A 25789-nucleotide genomic window follows, 5' to 3' on the forward strand; every position below is an offset into this window, starting at 1 on the left:
TAATATATATTTAAAAATAATATATTTGAACCATTTCATCTCATATTTTTATGAGATGAAATGGTTCAAATTTTTACAAGATATTATTATTTATTATGAAATTTTGCCACCCCCTAAAAGTGCCACCCCACTACGTTATGCCAGTGGTTCCCACATAGATTTTATTTGTCCCACTCTCTTGTTATTTAATAACATATACTCTCACTTTGCTACGCTCTTTCCTTTTTCCTTTGTCATTTCTGACCAAATCAAATAAGGTAGAGAAAGCGGCCGGATGGCCGAGCGGTCAAGGTGGCAGCCTACCACTCTGGGGGACTCGGGTTCGATTCCGAACGGGTCGAAAAATCCCCAGGAATTTTTCGGGGGTGGTCCGTTCAGATATGTAGGGCTCTGTCCCTCACACCCGGCAGCCCCATTGTGGGCCTGGCCAAACTCATAATGAGCTTACAAAAAGAGGCCCTCTTAGTGCCCACAGGGCGGAAAGAGTTAAAAAAAAAAAAAAAAAGGTAGCGAAAACTTATATTCAAAAGAATTTCTGTTGTGGCCATCAGCCATATTGTAGTTTGTATATAGTTCACAATTTCTTATTTTACTTCTATTCTACTTTCTTTCTATTGTCTTCGAGAATGTTCCATATCGACCATTACTACTTGAGGGGGGAGGCTTACCCCTTCTCAGAAACAAGGATGAAACAAAAGAGTAAGGTATTAGTGCTTCTCCTTCTCCGAATTTGAAGAAATAAACAAAAGAAAATGTAGCCTGAGGTAAGGAGAGAGGAGAACATTTTTTGGCTGGACCTCAAAAGGAACGGATGTAGAGTGTAGTGAGTGAAGCTCAAAAAGAGAGAGGTGGGAAGAAGACGGCAGGTATAGGAGAGGACTGTCGAGGTTAGAGAGGAAGAAGCATAAGGGACTAAGAAAAACCGAAAGAATCAGAGAACCTCGAGAACAGATTGCTGAATCAGTAAAGAAGAATAAAAGATCACGTCTGTGAAAGGACACCTCCCTGAATTTTAGTTTTTAAATTGAGATACCTAAATAAGGGGGCAGCGAAATTTTCCTCCCTGAAGGTATCAATCAATCAATGTGGACCCGGGTAATCTCTATCTATTTCTTTATGCTTTGTCATTAATTTGCTGGACTCAAAAAGGCACAGACATAGATCAGTAAGCTTGTGAGACAGAATTTGATGAGAGCAGAACTGAGAGCCATGAAGTGGCGATCCAGACAATAGTATCAGAGAGACCATCAAGGCTATTAAAGAAAAGGATATTCAACACATGAGAAAAGAACCCAGAACTACTCAGAAGAAGGATCTCTCTACTTTCCTAAGTCTAATCATTTCCCTGTTATATTAGTTTTAAGTTAGACATAAAATTAGTTTTTAAGTCGGTTATCAAGGTTTTGTGTTACGCACACGTACAAGGTCTGTTCAAAAAGTATCGGACCTTTGGTCGGCAAAAATAAATTTATTGACTTTGAGGTACAAAACCCTAATCCCCTTCAAAGTAGTCTCCTTGGTAATGTATACACTTCTCCCAGCGTTCCTGCCATTGCTGGAAACACTGCTGGAACGCATCTTTTGGAATGGTTATCAGCCGGTCCGTCGCATTTCACATGATGTCTTCTCTCGACTAAATTTGGGTTCCTTTTAGCGGCATTTTCAGCTTGAGAAATAGCCAAAGGTCACACGGAGCCATGTGGAGAGAGTACGGAGCGTGATGAACCACAGGAGTATTGTGTTTGGCGACGAAAGCCCGAATCAGATGCGCAGAATGGGCGGATGCGTTATCACAATGGAGCTGCCAAGTTTTGATCGACCACAGATCCCATCGTTTGCATCGCACTGTATCGGAAAGACGACAAAGGACCTCCTGGTAGTACTCCTTTGGGATGGTTTGGCCTTGTGGTGCGTACTCACGACACACCACCCCACGAAAGTCGAAAAAACTGTCAACATGACTTTTGATATTGCTGCCGACCTGCCGCGCTTTTTTTGGCCTCGAGGATCGTCCCCGAAAGCCTGCTGAATCTTGCGAATGGTTTACACTCGGGTATCGCCAAGGTTTTTGGCAAAATTTGATGTCATATCGCTGCTCACGTTGTTCAGTCATTTTCCAGCTTAGTGAAATCCGACGAGAGCGCACTACATGACCTCACTCATACGCCGATTGCCAACGACTGACGCTTTCTGCAGGCGGGAAAAAATTCAGGGCTGTGCATGACTGTCCCCTCCACAACTCCACCGAAGGAGGCCTCTCTCGCATCATTGGTTTACGCGGAAAAAAATAAGGTCCGATACTTTTTGAACAGACCTTGTATATTATATACTTGTATGATAATAGGAGGTGACCTATTTCCCTGTGAGGATAATAGGATAAAGTAACCTGTTAAGTTGGGATCTTTGTAACAAAACAAAATAAAAGAACCGTGTTTGGAGGAATTAAAGGAATATTCAATCATACACATTTTAGTTCTTGTGTTCCTATTTGTAATATTTATTCACGGACTTACAAATCACTCGTTATGAACAACCACACTGTAGTCTTTTGTAGAAAGTTTATCTCCAACTTTCCTCACAAGTTAAATAAATATTCTCCTCCAATAAAACAGAACTTTTGTTGTTATTTTTTGTAAATCTTGTAGTTGTTTCTTATTATTCAAAGAATGATTATGATTACTGTTTAGAGTGCATATTTTTTAAAATTATTTTGCAAGAATAAATTTGATAAGATATATGAATTACTTCAAGAGCATTTTCATTCATGAGAGGAGAATTTTGATGATACACATATGTTTTTGATCAATGAAATTACCATCTAATTCTATTTTTTCTGATATCACAACAGTTTATAGTTTATCTAAAACTAAGTGATATATTGCAATTATATAGACTGACTTGCTGTTGCCTGCAGCTTTGCCTGTGCAGATTTTGCAAGCAAACCCCATTTATATTCAGTATTTCAACAACCATAGTAATTTATGCTTCTAACACAATAGAGTGCTATAATTATAGCACTCTATTGTGTTAGAAGCATAAACAAATTGTAAAGCACGGTTTCATATCAAAACCATAGTAATTGTTATATAACACCTATCACTGAGAATGATGAGAATTGCAGAGAATCGAACGAACTGTTTTCAATTTGATCAATTTTCTGGAACATTTACAATCGTCCTATAATCGAACCAATATGCAATAACAAATTCAAATTTAAAACGGTTCGAACATTTTTAAAATCGAAATAGATAAAAATATAACAATGTCTGAAATGTTATTAATTTAATACACCTAAGTACTCGATGAAGACTAAATCCTCTCCCTCTCCCGCCCGCGGGGGAATTTTGAAAAATCCCTTCTTAGTGTGCATTGCCATGGCATACCCTACCACAACGCAGATAAAAACAAAAAATCGCATCTAAAATAGTACAGTAGAAGCCATTCTTCCGGTTAAGCCTTAATCCTCTCCCTCTCCCCCGTTGGGGAATTTCAAAAAAATCCCCTCTAAGTGTGCATTGCCATGGCATACCCTAACTGTCTACCAAACTTCACCTCTTTAGGTTAAGTGGTTTGCTCTGGCCAATGATGAATCAGTGAGTGAATCATTCATTCAGTCAGTCAGAACAAGCAATTTTATATATTTAGATAAACCAATAATACCTGTTCTGAAATCTGTCAGTTCATTTCATGTCAGAAAAACAAATATTTTCTTATGAAATAAAATTATTTTGTATTAAGAAAATTTGTGCAGTATTCAAGCTTTTTTATATAATAACCCAAATAAATCATTTATACAAAACAAGAATGTTTTAATAGAAAAAATATTTTTCAATTAAAACATAATGCAATAAATTTACAAGAATAATACAGTGGGTGATCAGTTAACGAACAAATTGGATAACGATTTGAAAGATTTTTATGTTCAGACAACAAACACTTGATTGGATAACGAACACCCCACAGAACAAACACAGAAGAAGCAACGTAAAATAATGAATACCGATTGGTCTTCCCGTGTCTTCGAGCAACAATTCGAAACTTTTCAGAGTGCGGGAGTCAATGTCGACATCGACGCTCAACCCGGTATATACCGATAGGATAATATTCCTCTGAACTTTGAAACTTTCCATTGAAATTCCAGCCTTTTATTTTTCTGACAAAAACATTTATTTTTCGCAAGTCTGTCAGGTAGGCACTTGTTAAGTTTTGAATCTGTTTTTCTCTTGAAAGGTGAGAGTATAATAGCAACAGTAGAGTGGGCAGAAGATGCCTAATATTGCTGGGCGTATAGTATGGCGGGAACAGGTCTACAGTAGGCTGCAGTTCAATCTTATTTAAGAAAGATGATGTATAATCAAGAAGACTCAAGCAGCTAAAGAAGTAACAAAAATCACATCTGAGAAATAAAGACCATTGAAGAGTTCATAATGGAACCTGAAACAAATCTGATGACGGAATAACGCCAAGAAACCCGGTGAGATATGTTTTCTTCTGAAAAGGAGGATTAATACCGATATCTGCTATTAAAGATCTTTTGAAGAAGTGGGAGGATGTCAGAACAACAGTCTTAGAATGGCATTCAAACCACGTTAAGGCTTGGGGATTTCTACAATTGCAATGCTATTAATTACTTACAAAAAATCCTGAAGAAGAGAGAAAAGCAATCGACATTAGACAGATTCTTTAACCCTTTCAAACAGAAAAAACATGACTAATATAAATGCAAGACTGTTTATGTATGTATTTTTATTATTACATATAAATAAACATAGTAAGAAAGTATATATTTTTTATTTTTGGGGGTCTCCAGAACGAATTAATTAAATTCCCATAAAAACCTATGGAAAATCGATAATCGGTTAACGAACAATTCGGATAGCGAACAACAGTGGTGTGCCACTTCCCTTGTATTTTCTAAAAAGTAAATACATATTAATTTTAATTATATGAAAATAATCCCACAATATTTTATTATAACCGCATTATGTATCTTATTACAAATTTCTATACTACACGTGAAAAAAAAGATAAGATTGCTATTGTATATTCGAATACTAGCTTACCCGTCGCGCATTGCTGTGATCTCAGAAGAAAGGAAATTCAAGCAAACTTGTTATGATAAAATTCAATTTACATTTTATCATTTTTATTGAAACTTATTATTATTCATTTTCGTTTCAATTCTATTTATTTATTGGAGTGCTTGTGGATACACAATATTTTTTGTTTTTCCGTCTGGTGCGTACACGAATAAATCAGGTTTTCCGACGCGTGAGCTGGCCACATACAGTTGTCCATGCGAGAAGAACGGATAAATACTCCATTTATGATTAATAATTGGTCTCTGTAGTGTTTAATAATTGGTCTCTGTAGTGATATGAATATTTTTAGAATGTAAGAGAGTAATATTTGGATTTTTTTTTTATACCCTTCTATCATTTTTTTCTGAATCTGTCACTAATGGTAATAAAGTTTGATGGTACAAACTAGTGAAAAATAATGATATATTTAAAGATTAATAGGAAAATCATATGATAATTATTAATTACAAAATTATATCAACAACAGGATGTGAAGAATTATTTCAATGTAATTGTATTTATTTCATGGAAGTAGATGTATTGAGTAGACATACATAATGGATTCTAATTTTTGATGTAATAATTATAGCTATTTTCCATATTTTACTATAATCTTTAAATAATTTTTAAACATTTACATAAAATTGATTATGGAATCAATTTATAGATAGTAAGTTCAATTAAAAATTTTTTAATACATACTAATTTAACATATTTTTTTCTTATTGATTTCTCATTTATTTCATAACCATTTGTAAATAATCTTTATGAAAAAATAAATAACAAAATTTTTTCAGGATTCAAACTAATTCCTTACCACAATAGTTATTGTGTTGGAGAAAGGCTACAAATACCACATAACATTGACAAACACATATTTGTAATAAAGAACAAAAAGTTTAGTAGGTTACTTACTGTGTCATGGGATGTTTTCAATATAAATATTCTATATTTCTTTTAAATTTAATTTTTGATAATTTTACCCAACTTCACTGCCTGTAACCGGCATTCTTCTTCTCCAATACAGAGGACTTTGCAAATGTTTTCGAACCTAATGTGGTTCTTCTTCAGGCGCTATGGAATTTCCTATATGAATTCGAATTTCCAGAATTAACCGTTGTTTTGGAGAAGAATAACGCTGGTTACAGGCAGTGAAGTTGGGTAATTTATCTATTCCGGTGTTAAAATTTCTGTATAATTTTAATAATGATAAACATTTGAATGTTTTATTTCATTTTCAATTAAATTAGTTCTGACAAAAACAATAATCAAATGGTAGATTGACTATATCAACAAAATTTAATAATTATTAACCTATCAATCCGAGGAACAGATTACATATCTTTAATATAAAATTTTATTTGAATATGTAAATTTTTATACTTACACAGGTTTGAAATAGCTTCCACTAATAAAATCAGTTGCCCAGCCAATAGAAATTATGGATCTTGGAAACCTGGTTCTGCATAAAGTTAGAAATGTCCAAGAGTCGACTGGAGCAGAAGGCTGATTTGGACCTGGTACTATGTCAGCATTCAGTATAATGGGTCCTCTAAACTATAATATAAAATTTATTAATTTTAAAATATACTTTATTATTAACTTTCATTTTAACTAATTAAAAAAACCCTAACATGATCAACCATTCTGGCTAAGACACGACAAGCTGGTTCCACTACTTCTGTAGATCGAAAATTCAATTTAATGCCCTTGTTATTATAATGAAGTACTTCGTGAAGCCATTCTTCCAAAGTAAGATCACTTGTGATGGCTGGTGGTAATGCCATTATTGGAACAGGGTAACGACTGTTACACGACATACTGACATCAGCTTCAAGTATCATTGCTGAACCTTAAAGAGACAATAAATATTGTTTATATATTTGTATAGGTATTGTTTTATACAATATATAGATAACAATTTTATCCAACCTTTAAAATGAAATTTAAAATTTGCAATTCATTTTTCTGATTTATCATCTATAGTTCTAAGCAACTAATTTTTATAAATAGTCATACTCTTTTTTTTTTTTTATTTAATTGCTTGAATCATTTAATATAATGTTAAGTCTTGTATAAAAGTCTTTATTAAGTCTTATTTTAATGATATTTCAAACATTGTATATACCCTCACACATGTATATATATATTACATCATATATTATATATATAAATATTAATATTACATCACATATATATGTATAATATTAATCATAAAAATTTATCTAGAAATACCTGATGGACAATTTAGTAAGGTCTAACAGGAAATACTGGATGTTATTGGAATTTAAAGTTTATAAGCATATAGCTTTGTAAGTAAATTTTTATGATTTATAAATACTTATATTTGTAAAATAATTAATGGAACATTTTATACAATATAAAAAGAAAACAGAATGTTAACAGATTGGATAAAGAATTTTAAATTGTTTTTGATTTTATTGAGGGGAATTTTAATTTTGTATTGTAATTGTTAAAAAAACCAGATCCTGTTTTTAAGTGTATTTTTTTAAACTAAAGTTAAATCACCAAATAATGTCTAACTAAAGAAGGACTAAATAAGGCTTGAAATGCATTTTGGACTTATATTAATGGTGATTATTATGTTGGTGTAATTATGTTAATGTAATTTTTAAAAATGTATATCAGCATTTTCCAAGCAAGGAAAATTTTTTTGCAGAGTCCTCACAACTCATCATCATCTTTTGCTATAAATTTGTACAATTGACAGAGAAAGAATGAGGCCATAAGACTCTAATGCTTTATTTTTATTATTATTTGATTGAATGATTAAATTAAAGTATATATAATTGTTTATAACTGTTTATTAATAAAAGATTACATATATTTTATTTTTGTCATTCAATGAAATATCAGTTACACAAATGGCAACTACCATATTGAGATGTATTGCCAACTCAAATAAATAACAGCTCACTTAAAAATTGTTATAAAATAAACAAATAATGCATTTGATTCATTAACTTTAAAAATGTTTTAAAAGATTCACGGAGCCTTATAACTTGAGTTGTGGAGTCTTAGGACTCTACAGAGCACACTTTGGGAAATACTGGTGTATATTTATTGATTAATTTAATAAACTCCTCATAGTAAACTGTGTCAGTGCGATAAGCCTTACAGAATGATTGTGTGTGATAGCACAAATACTGTAATATTAATTAATTCAAAGGGCATATGTATACATACATATCTGTACATAAGTTATATTGTATTTCTTCAATTCTAAGATGCTTCTTGAGTTTGAAATTTAACTTTAAGATTTGTGGGATGGAAAAATTTTTAAATAATCAGTAGTTTTCATTGTTTTGTTAAGTATCAGCATTTGCATTGTTTTCCTAAGTTATTATGAAATAAGTAATGTTTGGCAGCTTTATTTTCATGCTGTTCTAAATGTATAAAGATTTTTCATTTAACCATGACATCTGAAGGCATTCTAAACATAAAAAATAATTTAATTAAATGCTCGTTACCAAAAAGCTGATTTGAATTGATGTAATTGTTAATTATTATAGCACAAAAAGTCTATTAAATGTATTAAATGAATCAACAGACATTGAAAGTACACAATGACTGCTGATTGTTGTTTAGGACATATGTAAGATACCATCAATTCTAAGATCATTTCTTTGTCATATATGTATTTAATTGAGCTTTCAAAACATCAAATTTTTGATATACATATAATTATTGAATATTTTTTCTAACTTCAAAAAATTATACAAATCAACAAGATAATGAGAAAATTATTCTCCACTACCTTGTTAAAGTTATAATTCATTTCATCAAGTTATCTTGATATATTCTTGATGATTCAATTCCCTTAGTTAATATAATTCTCAATTCTTATAGTGTCAAACTTTTTGCTTTTCTCATCTTTATCAATTCATGATTCACAAATAAAGTATTAATAAGTTTTAATACTTTATTTGAAAACTGCATTATATAATAATTTTTTCATTAAAATTTTTTGCTATATATATATAGTAAAAAATTTTAATGAAAAAAAAAAATATATATATATATACTAGCTGTTACCCGCAACTTTTCCCGCGGGGGTTTTGCAAGCAAACCCCATTTATATTCAGTATTTCAACAACCATAGTAATTGTTATATAACACTTACTGCTGAGAATGATGAGAATTGCTGAGAATCAAATGAACTGCTTTTAATTTGATCAATTTTCTGGAACGTTTACAATCGTTCTATAATCAAACCAATATGCAATAACAAATTCAAATTTAAAACGGTTCGACATTTGGTTAAAAAATCGAAATATATGAAATGTCTGAAATATTATCATCTTAATACACCTACTCAATGAAAACTACACATAGTTGAAAGCAAAAAATCACATCTAAAATAATACAGTAGAAATCATTCTTCAGGTTAAGTCTTAATCCTCTCCCTCCGTGGGGAAAATTTCCAAAAATCCCTTCTTAGATAGGTCATGAAAATGCACACTAACTGTGTACAAAATTTCACCTCTTTAGGTTTAGCAGTTTTCTCTGGGTGATGATGAATCAGGACAAGTAATTTTATATATATATAATATATGCGTATTTTATATTTTTTCTTTTTCTTTTTCTCTCCTTCATAAATTCCATCCTTTGTTCTATCATTTATCCTTCCTGAAATGCTCTTACTCAAACTTTATTCCCATATATGGTCAAAAGAAACTGTGTTAAACAATAGAAGGGTATGCAGCCCAGAGGGCAATAGGGGAGAGGTAAACCAGTTAGGATTCAAACTGTGGAAGAGACGGACGTGTGTCAGCTATAACGATATGTTTAGGCATCATGCGGAATAGGTAAGAGTCATAAGATACCAAGGAATTAACTATCAGATGATCTAAGGAGCAACATCGTAAATATTGGAGCTTGGTAATTAATTCTGGAGCAACAATAGCCAAAAACCCCCTATTTTGGACTTCAAGGAAAGACCTATGCATAAGTAACCATCATAAAGATCCAAATACGGAATGGGTACCCATTCCAAATTGGGTACCCATTTCTCTATTTCCATTTCTCTATTTCCTCAATCTGTCCTATCCTCTATCTTATTCATTTCTCTATTTCCTCAATCTGTCCTATCCTCTATCTTATTCATTTCTCTATTTCCTCAATCTGTCCTATCCTCTATCTTATTCTGTAGCATTATAATTAGTTATAGGTTTTATTTTAATTAAAATGCCTCAATGTCCTTTTCTTACTAAATTATAAATTATAAACAGAAAACAATTTTTATTTAATATTAAATAAAAATTGTTTTCTGTGAAACTCTGTATAGTCTGTTGAGCCAGTATAATAAGTCCTGATAAAAGTGAATGCTTGTTTATAGATGAAAATTTATAATTTAGTTATAGGTTTTATTTTAGTCTATTTTATGTTATTGTACAGTGTACAGTATTACATGGTTTATGTTGAAAATTCTTGCCAACCCCATTGGTCTTTGTCGCATGAAACTGAGTTGGTGATTTTTTGTATCTAGCATTAATAATTAGTATTAATTGTGTCATGTGTTGGGATCAAGACTGCCTGGCATCTGATATATGTGAACCTGTATATAATTGTAATAGAACAAATAAAGTTTTCTTTGTTCATCTAATATTTGTTAGTATTAGATAAAAACATTATTTTAACAGAGGATTTATTTCTACTGCATATTGTCATTTTTCATTTTAATGAAAATTCTGAGGTTCCATTGCCACTGGTGAGATGGCATTTAAATTAATAACATTAGAATAACAGCATTTTTTGCTATGATTTGCAATTTTTCTAAATTTTTATGATTAGTGCTTCAAGAATGCATCCAAAATGTAATAGTAAATCTAGCAATGGAAATAAATGCGAGAAATTTTGCTCTATTATCATGGAAACTTAACTTGACATTATAAAACAAAGTGTGTTAGGTGAAAAACACTGCATTTGAAACAGTGCTGCGGAGTCGGTAAAAAAACACTCAACTTCGACTCCTGATAATTTTAGTAGGCCAACTCCGGCAAAATTAAATACCAAGTCATTTTATGGAGGGCAGAGGCGCTCATAGGTTACCCTACCCTGAACTCTGAATGGAGCCCCGAGCATTTACCCAAATAATTTTATACTTAGAATTTTTAATATTTAACTTACATTAATATTTATTTGTATAAAAAAATTAACTTTTAACAAATATTTAATAAGAGGAAAAAGGGGAGTGATAAAATTCTAAATCTACATATCTTTATTCTACAGCTTTTACACTTCAATTTCACCTTTCCAGAAAAGTTAGTCCAACTAAAAAGTGTGTGATCTAGCTACTTCAGCCCCTTGTTCAGAAAAGAAAAATATATATTCTGATCAATTAATTAATCTGGCTCATTCAGAAAAATATAGTAGTTATTTAGCACAGAGATAATAAAGGAATGAATCAAAAATATTCAAATTCAATTGGGTCAAAATAATTTAACTACTAAACACAAATACTACAAAGAAAACTATTGATACATATTTAATAAATTAAGTTGTTGCATTTTGTATTTAAAACAAGTAAAACAGCACGGCTGTATTTGGGACAAGACTGTCTCAGAGACTCACTATTAAGTTGAATCACTTTAACACTCAAGGCGGGTCTCGTTCTCATTCTCCAATCTTCTCTAGTATCGCTGCTTTTGGGCACGATCATTCAAACTTTGCCAGCCACAACCACAAGGTCATCCACGATGCATTTTTGATGAAATTAACCTATCCAATTTCGAACTTTCTCTCCATTGTGTGTCAGCCCAAGTTGAATTTTTGTTGATGTGTAACGAAAATTTCCTGTTTTTGAAAAATAATTGTGGCTATTGTATCGTCCAAAATTATTTTTTTTATTTTGCACAAACAATATATAGTTTAACCTGATTATAACGTCATCGGATGTAATGACAATCCTAATATAATGTCAAATTTTTATTGGTCCCATGATTTTACTATACTAGATAATGTTAAAAAAACCTGCTTGTAATGACATAAAACCCTGTTTTAATGTCATATTTGAATCGCGCCCAAATTTTAAAAATTAGATTATATATTTTATTTAACAAAGAAAATACTGTGTTCAGTCCTAGGGTCAGAATCCACTTTCTAGAACGACTGTGGGTGCTACTCTCACCACCTGACTTCAGTTTGCCTGTTTGTAGAGAGTTGCCATTTTGTATTTTATTTTGACTCAGTTCTCGGTCCCCAAGTACCTACAAGTCTGGTTTTTTTTTATGCGCGCATGATTTGGGGACCTAATACTGTACCAAATTGCAACTCCTGACAAGGCTCAAAAACGTTTTTTGAACCTCAGAGAGGATTGCATAGTTTGGTACAGGAAGAAGGATCATACTTAGGCATTGAATTGGGAAGAGAATTCGAAAATTGAGAACCCTGCAGTCAGCAAAGGAATCAACGAGACGGCAAGTACAATAACCTCCAAAAGAACTCCTACCCAAAGAGCATACCGGCACAGACAAAAGAACAAATCCCAGATGACTGTAAACTCCCATTCTTCCTTATTCTTCACTTTCATGTCACTATTTCTCTCTTTAGGTTAAATTAATTTTAAGGTAGTTTAAGAGTTAGTTATGTAAGATTTACATATGCGGTTTGGCTAAGAAAATCGTTACATGACAATTCTGCAGGAAAGTTATATTCCCGAATTGTATGAAAACCCAATAAAGGAAAAAATTCCGACGTGATGCACCTCAAATCTTGTAAAGTTTTACAAGAACAGTTGGAATTCTTTAGAACCTAACCCGTTCGTCATGAATAAAGAAAGGATTGTTAACCTAAGAAGTTGTCATGTGCCTTTCCTTTTGTTTGTACATTCCCTTCGCGGGCAACATCACATCACATAATGAACTACCACACTGTATTTCTGAATTTGTGTCTGTAATAACACACTATAGAAATTATATGGGAACTGTCCACAGTACCAAAAAAGGGGTCAAATAGATACTATCAGATTTCTTGTGAAAAGCTGCATGATTTAAAATTATAAAATAGCACTTCTGCTTAGTTATTAATTAAAATGTACTGCTGTACAATCACTGAGATGGCCCTGATTTTATTTCAATGTAGGTACACCATGCCATTCATAGCCTTACAGACATTGGGGTTGAGAATCTATCAATATCTTCTGCAAGATACAAATCAAAATTGTAATTTGACATTTCTTAGATCATTAGCCTGTACATTATCCTAAAAGCAGAAAAATTAATGAATTAATTCAATTCAAACAATCTTATATCATATTACAAGTTTCATTATTTTTTCTAGCTGTATCTGTCAAATTAGTCATCACCATAATAAACTAGTTTCATTTCATATCTTATGTAACATTTTAATTAATTGATTTTGATTGTGATTTATGTTAAAAAAATAGTTATTTTAATATGTTCCTTGTTGTAATCAAGGGATGCTAAAGTTCAACCGAAGTACTACTCATTCTAATTTTATTTAAAAAATTTCTTTCAATGAAATTCAAGTCAAGAGCAGAAATTTCTATTATCTTTTTGAATGTAATGCCCCTTTGACAATTCTTGCCCTGGATGAAAATTAGTGCACTCATGTAAATATTAGCATTAACAAAAGACCAGATCTATTTTCTATATAATCAATCAATCAATCAACATTTATTTGCTATGGCGTTTGCCTTTGCAAAGGGGTTACAAAATTGTGTAGCATTGATAAATACAAAGATTGTTATACATGGTTTCAAAAAAGAACAACAACACAAACAATAAATGATAATAACAATAAAGCTTAATTAATAATGTTATGTTAGCATATTTAATAAATAACAGAAAAATTTATAAACTTTAAATAACATATCAGAACTTAAATTGTCATCATATAAGCAAAACATATCAAAATCGGTTGTCAATAAAGTATCCCTTAAATGCTCGGTAATTTCGCAAGATACAAATAAGTGTTTTTTAATACTTTCACAAAATATATTACATAATGGACAATTAGAATGGGCAGATATATTCATTCTGTGCCTATTTAATACAATAGTATAGTCGTTGAGACGTAACTGAATTATTAAAGATTTAATATTATATTTTAAATTTGATAATAAATAATATCGAGATGTCCATGGAGATACAAAGGAAGTCTCAAGAAACCTACACTTTTGCTCAATATAATGAATGTCTTGGGTCCAATATTTATCCCTTAATGACTGAGACATTTCAGCCAGAAAAAGTTTTTTATCAGAAATTTGAGCATAATAATCAGTAGAGTAACCTAAATCATTCAATAAGCCTTCAACTGAGGAGGACCAAGTTTTAAACAAAGAATTTCCATCTATTAATTTCAACTTGTTATAAATCAACTTTCTAGGATCATAGTCTGATAACTCCAAAATTTTACTCCAATATCTAAAAATGATCATTGTTAAACGTATAGCCATTGGTGGACGACCCAGTTCAAATCTTAAGATAGGTCCAGGCACCGAACGATTAATATGAAATATCGATCTAATAAATCTCAATTGCGTCTTCTCCAATTTATCAACAAAAGATGATCCCCAAATAGGGAACATATAGCCTATACTTGAATGTATCAAGGAATCAAACAATCGGTAATACAACTTAATGGAAGACTGTTTTATTCTTACCATAAGCTTTATTAAATTAGAAAGCTGAAGTTTATATTTCAAAAACAATTTGTCTAGGTGAAAAGAAAATGAACCCTGTGGAGTAAAATAAATACTCAGATATTTATAGGACGAAACAATCTCCAACTCAGAGTTAGATAAATAGAATTTATCAGCCTTTCCCAGTCTACCTCCTCTCCGAAAAACCATTACTTTAGATTTAATCTCATTAATAAATAGTTTATTAGATTTACAGTAGTCTTGTAGAAGATCAAGTTTTTTCTGAAGACCAATAGGTGAATACGAAAATATTACAATATCATCAGCAAACAAAAGACAATTCAATTCTATCTCTGGTGATATGGATATACCCATAGTGTTATGATTACAAAAAAAATTCCGAAATATCGTTAACAAATAAATTAAATAAAATAGGACTAAGTGGTTCACCCTGTGGAAGACCTTTGTTGGCAGTTACCATCTCCGAAAAACAACGATTAACTTCAATTTGATAAGTGGTGTTCAAAAACAATTGTCTTATAAGATTAATAAAAGATGATGATATACCTATCCGAGAAAGCTTCCACCATAAAATATCATGGTCTATTGCATCAAACACCTTTGACAAATCAATAAATCCAACGTATAGTTTCCTCCGCTTCTTAGTCAAAATTAATTGCAAAATTCCAAGAAATATAAATAAATTATAGCCAACACCTCTATTCACTACAAAAGCACCTTGACCAATAGAAATAGTATGAAACCGCTCAAGCCAGACTCGCAAACAATTAGCCAATAACGTAGAAAAAATTTTTCTAATTACACTAATTAACGATATCAGACGGTAATTCAAAGGATCAAACCAATTACCCTTCTTATATATCATTTTTAAACAAATATTTTTCCAAGTAATAGGAAAAGAGTAATTAGTTTTAAAATTATTAAATAAAGATAGCAAATCATTTAAAATATTAATCGGAAGGAATTTAATCATCTCAGCCTTTACAGCATCTAATCCAGGGGCTTTATTTTTTAGAGATTTTACTACAAACTGTAATTCATCAAATGAAAAATTTTCATCGAGTAATGGATACGTGTTATCATTAGTACAAATAGATAGTACAGCTAAACATGGTCCAGGAAAAAAGTTTTCAAATAAACCAACCAATCACAAATAGAAATGTTATTATACACAACTTTGCCGTTTCTAAATTTATTAACAATTTTCCAAAATTCAGCAGAGTTTTTAATTTATGATAATTGAAAATTAATCTTATTCCAAAATAATTTTTTTTTGGCTTTACAGAGAGATTTAAAAGTTTTTTCCAAATTAGAATAAATAATAAATTGTTGTTTAGTTCTTGATCGCCGAAATAAACGTAGAGCACGATTCTTCTCTCTCTTCAATCGTAGGCAATCAATATCAAACCAAGACACAAATTTTCTTGAGCAGTCATATTTGACATATATATTACTTTGAATTACAGACTCAAGAATAGTGTCAACAAAAGACAAATAAAAAGAAAAAGAATCCAGAAAAAATCCGCCTTTAATTTCTGCATATCACTGAGTGACACTGTACAAATACTTGTCCAAACATGAAGATCTCCACACAAAACGACATATTTCAGTAGGCAATTCATTGCTGAAAGGAAGAGAATCAAACCTGAACTCAATAGAAATAGGAAGATGATCAGAATCAAATTTATTCAAAACTCTAAAGTCCACCAAGTTATCAACTAATTCAGGATTTGTAGCTATCAAATCAATAACTGATGCACCCAAAGAGAAAAGAAATGTAAAATTAGCAGGGAAATCAGTAACGAATCGACCATTCAATAAAATCATACCATAAGATTTGACCAAGTTCAAAAATCCTTTTCCTCTATAGTTAAAAATCTTATCTTTAGATTTTCTAGTATTATAAAAATTTCTATTAGAACCTATATATAGTGTATCTAATTTGGAAGCAATTCTAGCATTGGAATCACCGAGAATCAAAATATCATCAACATCTTTAAGATCCAGAATCAGTCTATCAAGATACTCAATCAATGAATCGTATTTGTGAATAGATATATAAACCAGAACAATTAAGAGCCCAGGATGATCTCTAAACGAAGTTTATCAAATGTAAGTTTAGCTATAATAAAGTTATCATCAGAGAGATGACAAATTTCTAACTCACCAAGTTTCCAAGACACCACTAAAAACAAACCTTCAGATGGTCTTCCAGGTTCTTTAAGTTTATGAGCTAACATTTCAATGAAATAGAATTGAGAGTCCAGTGATGAAAGAAGGGTTTTCAACAAGGATGTCATCCATGATTCAGTTATGCCAACAATATGATATGATAATATAAAATCAGCAAAATTTTTGTCAGAAAAGTTAGCAAACAATGAACCCTGACTGTTCCATGATAATACCTTTAACATATAGAAAACCTCTGAATAAGGAATAACAGTTGAATTTTTTAATTCTCGTCCATTCGACGATCCGACAATTTCCCTAGTGATAAAAAAGGTTCAATCTTCATCAGCTTATTACTTAATAAATCAAATGTAAAGTTTTCTCCATTAATTGTTAGACAATCAGCTCTCATAAATGCACTTTTTCTGGTCTTCTTAGCCTCTTGATAAAAAGGAAAAAGGTTTTTTCTCCTAATCCTCGATCTCCAGTACAGATCATCAAAAAACTTTACCCTAGAACGTCCTTCCCTCCTCTGAATATTATGGACATTCCGGTAGATAATTTTTTTTTAATCAGAGACAGTATCAAGTTTTGCCACCACCAAATTATTTTTTGAAATTATTTTAAGATCTTTCACCAGAATTGAACCACCACTAGGTCTTTTAATAGACAACAAAATATCGGAAGCCAAAGACATAACTTCAGATGAGTTTCCATCTAATCCAGCAATAACAATATTATTTCTCTGCCATTCATTTATCGATGAATCTAAGAGATATAAAAAATAGGAGGTCGAAGCAGTATATGAGGTATTTAAATTAGAAATTTCCTCTACATTTTTTTCTACATTAAGGAGACGTTGTTCAAAATCTTTATGCAAATTTGCCAGCCATTCGAATTTAGTAGATAAATCTTCAAGTTTGGTCAAGATAGTATCAAAGTTTTCCTCTAAAAAAGAAAATAAATTTTGGGGTACATTTGGAGAAGGAGTCAAAGGAGGAAAAAAAGATTCCAGTCGTTGAGATTTCAGAGTCGGTTCACTAGGAGATCTTTGACGTTTTCCAACAGCTGAAATGGATGACTTTGAAAGAGGGGAGGAAGGTGGAATGCGAGACATCGGTCCAGGGTTAGACTCTACCTCCAATTACTAATAAAACACGTAATAATAAATATATATCAAAAACTTTAGTGAAACCAAAGTAAAGAATCACACTCTTTGTAGAAACAAACATATCCAAAGTGCTATACTTCAAAAAAAAAAAACAGCTCTCACAAAAACTCACCAACACTGACGAACGCCACAAGCGCCCCCATTTTCTAAATAAGGATGTTTGATATTCAATTGCTCATCCCAGACAAAGTTAATAAAATGGACTATATTCATGAATAAATGTATGGGTTGTCTTATTGCTTGTAGGTTGATATATTATTAAGCATAATGTGCATTGTGGCGATATGCCATATCATTGTATATGTTTTGATATAAGTTTAGTTTTAAGTTTTCTTTCTTCTTTGTTTCCCCTTTTGTTTTCTTGAATTTTCAACTAACATTCCTTCCTGTGGATGGGGTAACCCTTTCTAAGAACCACAGAAACAATGGGAAGCAAGAGCCCCAAAGCTACTGTAATGGATAAGGAGGGTTATTCTTGGGTCAGACTCTCAGTGAAGCTGCCTTCACTGAGAGTCTGACCCAAGAATAACCCTCCTGCTTGAGACAGTTACGCTCCTGCTTGCCATCTAGGACAAAGGGAGACAAAGGTGGCCTGCAAAGGAGAAAAGTCCTGTCAACGCAAGGAGAGAGAGACAAACATTCCTTGTTTAAGGAGGATAATTGAAGAGATGCAACTAAAGATTATTGGAAAACAATTTATAGTGGTTCCCCACCAAAGAGCATCAATACCAAACAGAAAACCTGGATAGTCTTTATAACTTCTTCTTCTATCATACTAAACTTTTTGATATCCTTTCTTCCTCTTTTAGTTTATATTTTAGTATAAGTATTAGTTGTAAGATTATATGTCCGTCTCTTCTTAATTGTCACAAGCGGATTTCTTTGCTTTGTATTTACTCAATTCCTCACACCTATTTTTGGATATTCTGGAACACTCAGAGTTGGAATCCGTAAAAGAATCCTGTATATTACTATTCATGTGACAATAAATAAATAATTGTTATTTATTCATGTACAGCCTTTCATGGACCATTGTATACGCATGTGATTCTCACAGCATTTTCAGCAAGACAGCTACATCATACAAAGGTCAGAAGTGATTGAAGCTTCATATGTGTGAAATTTTTGTCATATTGCAACTTTGTTTATTAGGACAAATACTATTAAAAGTAACAATTTTTAAATGTATAAATGGAGAATTTGCATGTGACAGTATTAATGAATAAGAAACCATGTTAAAAGTTTACATGCCAGGTTAAAAAAACCCATAACACGTAAACCCAAGCAATGCCAGGTCTGTCTGCTACTATGTGTTAGAAAGAAAACAAAAAAGATTTTAATAAGAAAATTATTATTCATTTAATATTGATATGTAATTTATAAATGTAAAACAGTCAAAATGTTTGTTTTATTGCAAATTTATGAACAGTGCAATAGTTTACAATTTTAAATTCCTTCTTTTCTACTTACATTTCAATCTTACCTTTGAGTGCTGAAGAGAGACGTACTTTACTATTAACTCCATGGGCCCAACTAATTCTTAATCCATCTCCCTTTGCCTCAGGAAAATAATCTAATAAATTTGGAGGCATGCTTTTGTCACAATTCAAGAACTCTCTGAAATGTCAATATATCATTTAATTATTTTTTTTATAAATAAAATAATTTTAATTTTATTTTTGATGAAAAAACTGTTTTAACAATAGAAACATTTTGTTCATAAAATATATGAAAATTTTATAAAAAATAAAATTAAATTAAAATAAAGGAGCAGATGTATAAAATAATCTACTCTTCTTCCTCTAATGATAGCAGATGTTATTTCTAGAGTAATTTAACATTAAATAAATAAAAAGAAATTTAATTTTTTTTAAGTTAAATAATTTTTCTACATTTAATTAAAATAATAATTCAATATCTATATACAAATCTATTGCATTTTCACTTCCATCACTTTTGAAGTCTCAAACAATCTCATCTATCAAAAATGATAATGGGTAAGTACAGGAAAAGAACATCTGTCATATTAATATCTGTTACAAACCATTCTATGCTGCAATTCACTCTTATTGTGGTTTATAACCATAATATTCTATTATCACTCTTTTATAAAATAAAATAATAGACTCACATAATTAGATTTTGAATTTCAAAAATGGTTTGTAAAAATGCAGTATTTAAAATATGCAAATTATATTTTTAAAATGTCGAAAAAAGTAAGAAATGCTAGTTTTTTATTATTATGTATTATATAATTTATATACTACGGTAAAATATGCATTTAAATTATTTATAGATTTCATTTATAGTTTTTTTACATAACATGAAATATATTTAAGTATATATGGTGTACAAGAAAGTATTAAATTTTAAATATTTTAAATAAAATTTTAATTATAATTGTAATAAAGTTATTGTATTTATTAGTTTAAAAATTCAAGATATTTCATTTTATTTGAAGAGCAAAATATATTTTATCCATAAAATATTAAAGAGTAATTAAATTTAAATGAATGAAAAAATATATTCTAAATATATAACTATTATAATAATTAATCTTTATTATTTTTATTCTGGTCAAATTCAAAAATATATTTATATCATAAAAAGATGAAGCAACATTGAAAATAAATTGATTTTTTTTCATATCACCATTATCAATTTAGAAATTTAAAGATTATTTTTATATGTTGTTTAAAATTATTTACACAACATGTAAAAATAACATATATGTTATTTATTTTTTGTAATAATTTATGTTATTCATATAATATTCAGGAACTGTAGGTTATTTTCATTGCAAAATATAAGCATGATTCTTTGATTAATTTATAATTTAGTTTCTTCGTTCAAGAAACAGTTTTAGTAAGATCCATTAACTACTTTAGCAACTAACTTATAAATTATTCAGCATTAAGTAATCATATAAATTATTCAATATCTGTAATAGGAATACAGAGTAGAAATATTAATTTCTTTTTAAAAACTTTATCTTTACATATTTAATCACACTAAATAATAAAAATTATGCTATCACACATGATGTAATTATTAAAAATTTTAATTTTATCACGTGTTAAATAGTTCTTTATATATATAAATAACAATTATTATATATGTATACAACAATATTTATTGTTTTGCGTATGTTTATCTGTCTTGTTATTGGTTTGTTGCAGCGGGGTGGCATACATTGACTTTGAGACATTGCTAGATTTGATGTATAAAAATAAAAATAAATATGAAGTTATAAAGAATATTTAAATTTTAACTATATTATAAATATAATTTTTAAAATTCTGGATATAAATACATTATCTTATTAAGAACTGCTTATAGTAAATTTGCATTTATCAGTTATAATGTAGTTAGAGCTATAAAGAAAATCAATAATGGAGATTTTCATACTTTTTATCACCTTAAATTATATTAAAAAAAAAGCTTTTTTAATATTTGTATAATTTCCTCCATTACATAGAATTCTAACTTTTCCTAAATACATCAAAGTTAAGCTGGAAAGTTTCATTAAAATATTGTTAAAAATATAATTCTATTATCATTATTATACAAATAAAGAATAATAAAAACTTTGTAGGTTTATATATATATAAACCTACAATTAATAAGAAACTTTAAATAAACAATAAACAAAATTATTTATTTATTAAAATTCCATCGATAAAAACCCAAATAAAAAAATAATTGCTAAATTGTTTAATATTAGAAAAAAAAAGTTTCATAACTTTCTCATCCTTTCCTCCTAAAATGAGTTTACTAAACTTTTTCTGCCAACGAACTGGGGAAAACTCAAGTGTAACGTCACAACCAACAGAAAATGAAAACGTAACAAAAAAATAAAATAAAATAAAATAAAAATCACAATATAAAGCAGCTTTTAAGTATGTCATACACAAGCTTGACAGGTTTGTCCTCCATCTGTAACACTACAACTAATACAAAAGAAGCATCTGCTTTACCTAACGGATCTGCAACCGATTACCATTATTACGTAGCAGTCGAACAGAAACAATAAAAACATATTTATAGATAAATGTACGATTGACACTAAACGAAACAAGGCATCCGAACAGATAAATACGAATCATTTGAATATATAAAACTTTTATTTTTTTGGCCAAACGGTTCGATACAAGATAGCAGAAGAGCGTTTATCCGGAGAGCGGGGGGGGAGGAAAACACAGAGTGCATTGACACCGCGCCGCGGCATCGAACTTGTCCGCTATATTCGACTTTATTTTCGTTCGATGTACTTACACATGAATGAAACTATCCCATAAACACTATAAACAATACTAATTACGCAAAAACGAACCGATTTAATTAACATTATAAGCTTTACCGTTGTATAAAATTTAAAAAAAAAAAAAAAAAAAGGAAAATAACTGCGATTCTAAACGTATCCCGCGTAATGATCGGTATATTAAATAATTAAAAATATATATGTAATTTGTTAATGACGGTCGGGCCGAAACTTACCTTCGATTGCTAGAATTATCCAGTTTCTACGCCGGCTATATACAAAATATTGAAAGTTTTAATTCACAATGCAGACAAATGACGAGTTTCCTCGCATATATACATCCCACTCTTCGGCATCGACCTCAACAGAGTGCATTAACCAGAGTAAGTACGAACAACTACTGATCAGTCAGTAATCGCGAGGTCATTGACACTAGCGCGGTCATGGGTCTGGATGCAACCGACTCTAACACACTAACATCCAGCTAAAACGAATTATATTAAATTGTCTTTAATAAAACGGCGATTTTTAATATAAAAAAAGTTTAATTTTTAATCTTGAATTTTTATAAATGCGTAAAATCTTATACTTCCGCCTTTTTTTATTTTTTTATTGCCCTCTTTTTTTTAATGCGGTGAGCGTTTCTAATTCTGTACGCTAGAGGGCGGTAGCTTGTCGTATATTATTATTTCGGTGTTGTTGTGGAGAAGGGTAGCGAAGTATTTTGGTCAATCGAGTAAAATTTCGAAAAAAGAGAAATAATAATAATTATTATTATTTTAATTTTTTAAATATATTTTTTTTAAATATAAAAATTAAATTGCAAGTTATAAATTTCATCTGCGTAATCGTGAAGGAACATGGGTATTTGTTAGATCGTCTGGTTTATATAATGGATTTCAGTTTGGAGACTGTTGAAAGGGCAAGTTTTCTCATTTTAAAAATCGGTTTTAATGTATTAAATAAAAAAATTATTTTACCTTTTAAATACCTTAAACTCGTTCAAGATTAACAAATTCAAATATTCTGTAGAAATTTAAATGAAAGTCACAAAAAATATATCAGTTTCGAGAGAAGGCGCAGTTTCATGCTCCTTGAATTAGGATATTGAATGTTTAAATACAAGAAAAATTATATGAATGTATGAGAATAATACACACTAATAAATACATAACTGTATATATGAATGGCGTATTCATATTTAATTCATATCATGTAAAAAGACAGTAACCAATTCTAAAAGACATACAATTATATTGAATTTTCAATTTACATGATACAAAATAAAAACAAAACAGTTTTCTATTGTTAATGTTTAAAACAATTTCACTAGAAGTTCGAACAATGAACATTATAAACCAAGTGTCTTTCTAACAGTGAAAGACACTTGGTTTATAATGTAATATTTCTCGTTCAAAATGATGATGAGAGTTAGATAATAGCGAGGTTGCGGCCAAAGTTTTTATCTCTAAAATGTGAATGTTGAGTGGCGCTTGACGTTCACATTTTAGAGATGAAACTTCAGCCGCAACCTCACTAATGTTAATTAACATTCTTTAATTCATATTAGTGCTATAATTTTTTTAGTACCATTCTGCTAAAGGCAATTAATGTTATTGCTGTTTAGTTAATTTATGATGATAAAGTGTATGTAGATACTAACATAAATATTATATAGTGTTGTTTGCATTTAAAGATTGAATATTCTTCAAATATACATCTTTTTATAATTAATAAATTACTATTACTATAATATTTATAAATTTTATACCATATTTTTATTAAATAAAGTAGTTATATAATTTTTAAAATGTAGATTTATAATTAAATATATTTTAGATGATTTTTTTTAAAAAAAACTGCATGATTATAGAAAAAAATCACATGTAGAAAGGGATATTTATATCTTATATAATTGTCATTTATATAAGATGCATTTTAAAATAGGTCTCAAAGTTTAATTAATTAAAATGATTACTGAGTTATACTGAAAATGTGCTAGATTTTTGCTTAAGAATTGCTTTGTCTTAAATATATAATTTTAATTTTGTAAATAAATTTCTTATATAAATATAGAAATTTTCAAAAAAACAACTTTAAATAAGACACTTCTAATAATACAAATGTAATACAATGTTTCTTTTTACTTGTATTTTAAAAACTTTTTAAATCCAACATAAACAAGGATACTCTAAGAATATTTCAGGAAAATAGGAAACCTATAAAAAAACATTTCCATTTTATCTGATTGAATAAAAATTTATTTATGCTGAATAAGACAAAATTGCTACACCTAGCAATAGAAGAAGATATATATAGTATTTTACATAACCTATTCTTGTTTACCAGAGAAAATAATTAATTTTAGTACAAAAAGTATTTTGATATTTTATTTATATATTCGTTTCACTCTATGTACATTTTTGAAAACAAAAATCTTGAAAATTAAACAATTTAAAAAATAATAGTAAAACTTTTATTATCTATATATTAATAAAATTATAAACTGTTCTTTTTCTTATATTTATTTATTTTTCTGGATTTTTTTTTTCAATTATAATAAGCAGTTTACATGAATGTTTTCTATTTATCTGTAAGGAATCTGAAAATATTTTTGATATTTAGATTTGTATTTAAAATTTGTTTTTCTTTAATATCTAGTATCTTAAAAATCAGACCAATTTGTTTAAATAAATTTTTATAATTATGATATACTTTTATTCAATATTATTATTATTGTTATTATGTCTTTGAGCTTTTAATAAAAAAGGTCAATACAAAATATTCTAAATATGTTATAATATTTAACTTTATTTAATATTAAATTGTACATTGATTTTTGTTAGAAAGTAGATTTAACACAATGCAAAATTTATCAAATGTTTATACTAAATAACACATCTTCAATAAAATATAGTTCATATATTCTATACTGCATATTAAAATTATTATTAATTATGTTTTTTTAGTTAGTAAATACAAGTGTAATGTAAAGTATAATTAAATCAATAAATGTTCTGTTTTTTATGTAACTGAAGAGATTATGCTTTTATTATTAATAAAATGATGAAGGAAATTAGAAAATGTATTCAATAATATTGAGTTGTTAAAATTCTTTGCAGTATTTCAAGTGGAGCAATAGTTTAGAATTGATCAATGATATTATTGATGATATCTACTAATATTTATTTATTGTTTTATTATTAAAATATCAGCTATTAAAATTTTGAATACTAATACGTTATTACTAATATTAATAAAAATTCTGTTTAATGTAATAAAAACAAGCATCTATAAAGCAAATATTCAGAACCCAGTTTCTTGAGTTGCACTATTCATTCCAATACCTGTACTTATAAATTTGATAGGTTATTTACTATGTAAACCAGTAATAGAAAACACTATATCATTCTAGCCAACATAGCTATCTTTATCAAAATATTCACTATTAAGTACTGGAA

General features: G+C 29.5%; 1 protein-coding gene across 10 annotated transcripts in view; it reads right to left on the minus strand.

Moving 5' to 3' along the window:
- The window catches only part of LOC111617803 (protein FAM151B-like), a 34479-nt gene extending 10901 nt beyond the window's left edge, over nucleotides 1-23578 (minus strand). Inside the window, exons 1-4 of one of the 10 annotated variants that reach the window (XM_023359107.1) lie at nucleotides 23309-23578; nucleotides 19551-19684; nucleotides 6716-6933; nucleotides 6469-6638 (exon numbers count right to left, since the gene is read on the minus strand). In XM_023359107.1, coding sequence (XP_023214875.1) covers nucleotides 6469-6638; nucleotides 6716-6933; nucleotides 19551-19659 — 497 coding nt within the window. In that variant the 5' untranslated portion in view covers nucleotides 19660-19684; nucleotides 23309-23578. The other 9 variants (XM_023359106.1, XM_023359110.1, XM_023359111.1 and 6 more) reach the window with 9 other exon arrangements.
- Between the last annotated feature and the right edge of the window lie 2211 nt (nucleotides 23579-25789).

The sequence above is a fragment of the Centruroides sculpturatus genome, unplaced genomic scaffold (assembly GCF_000671375.1).
Source record: "Centruroides sculpturatus isolate CEXI.00-Female unplaced genomic scaffold, Cexi_2.0 scaffold277, whole genome shotgun sequence".
Taxonomy (NCBI): Eukaryota; Metazoa; Arthropoda; class Arachnida; order Scorpiones; family Buthidae; genus Centruroides; species Centruroides sculpturatus.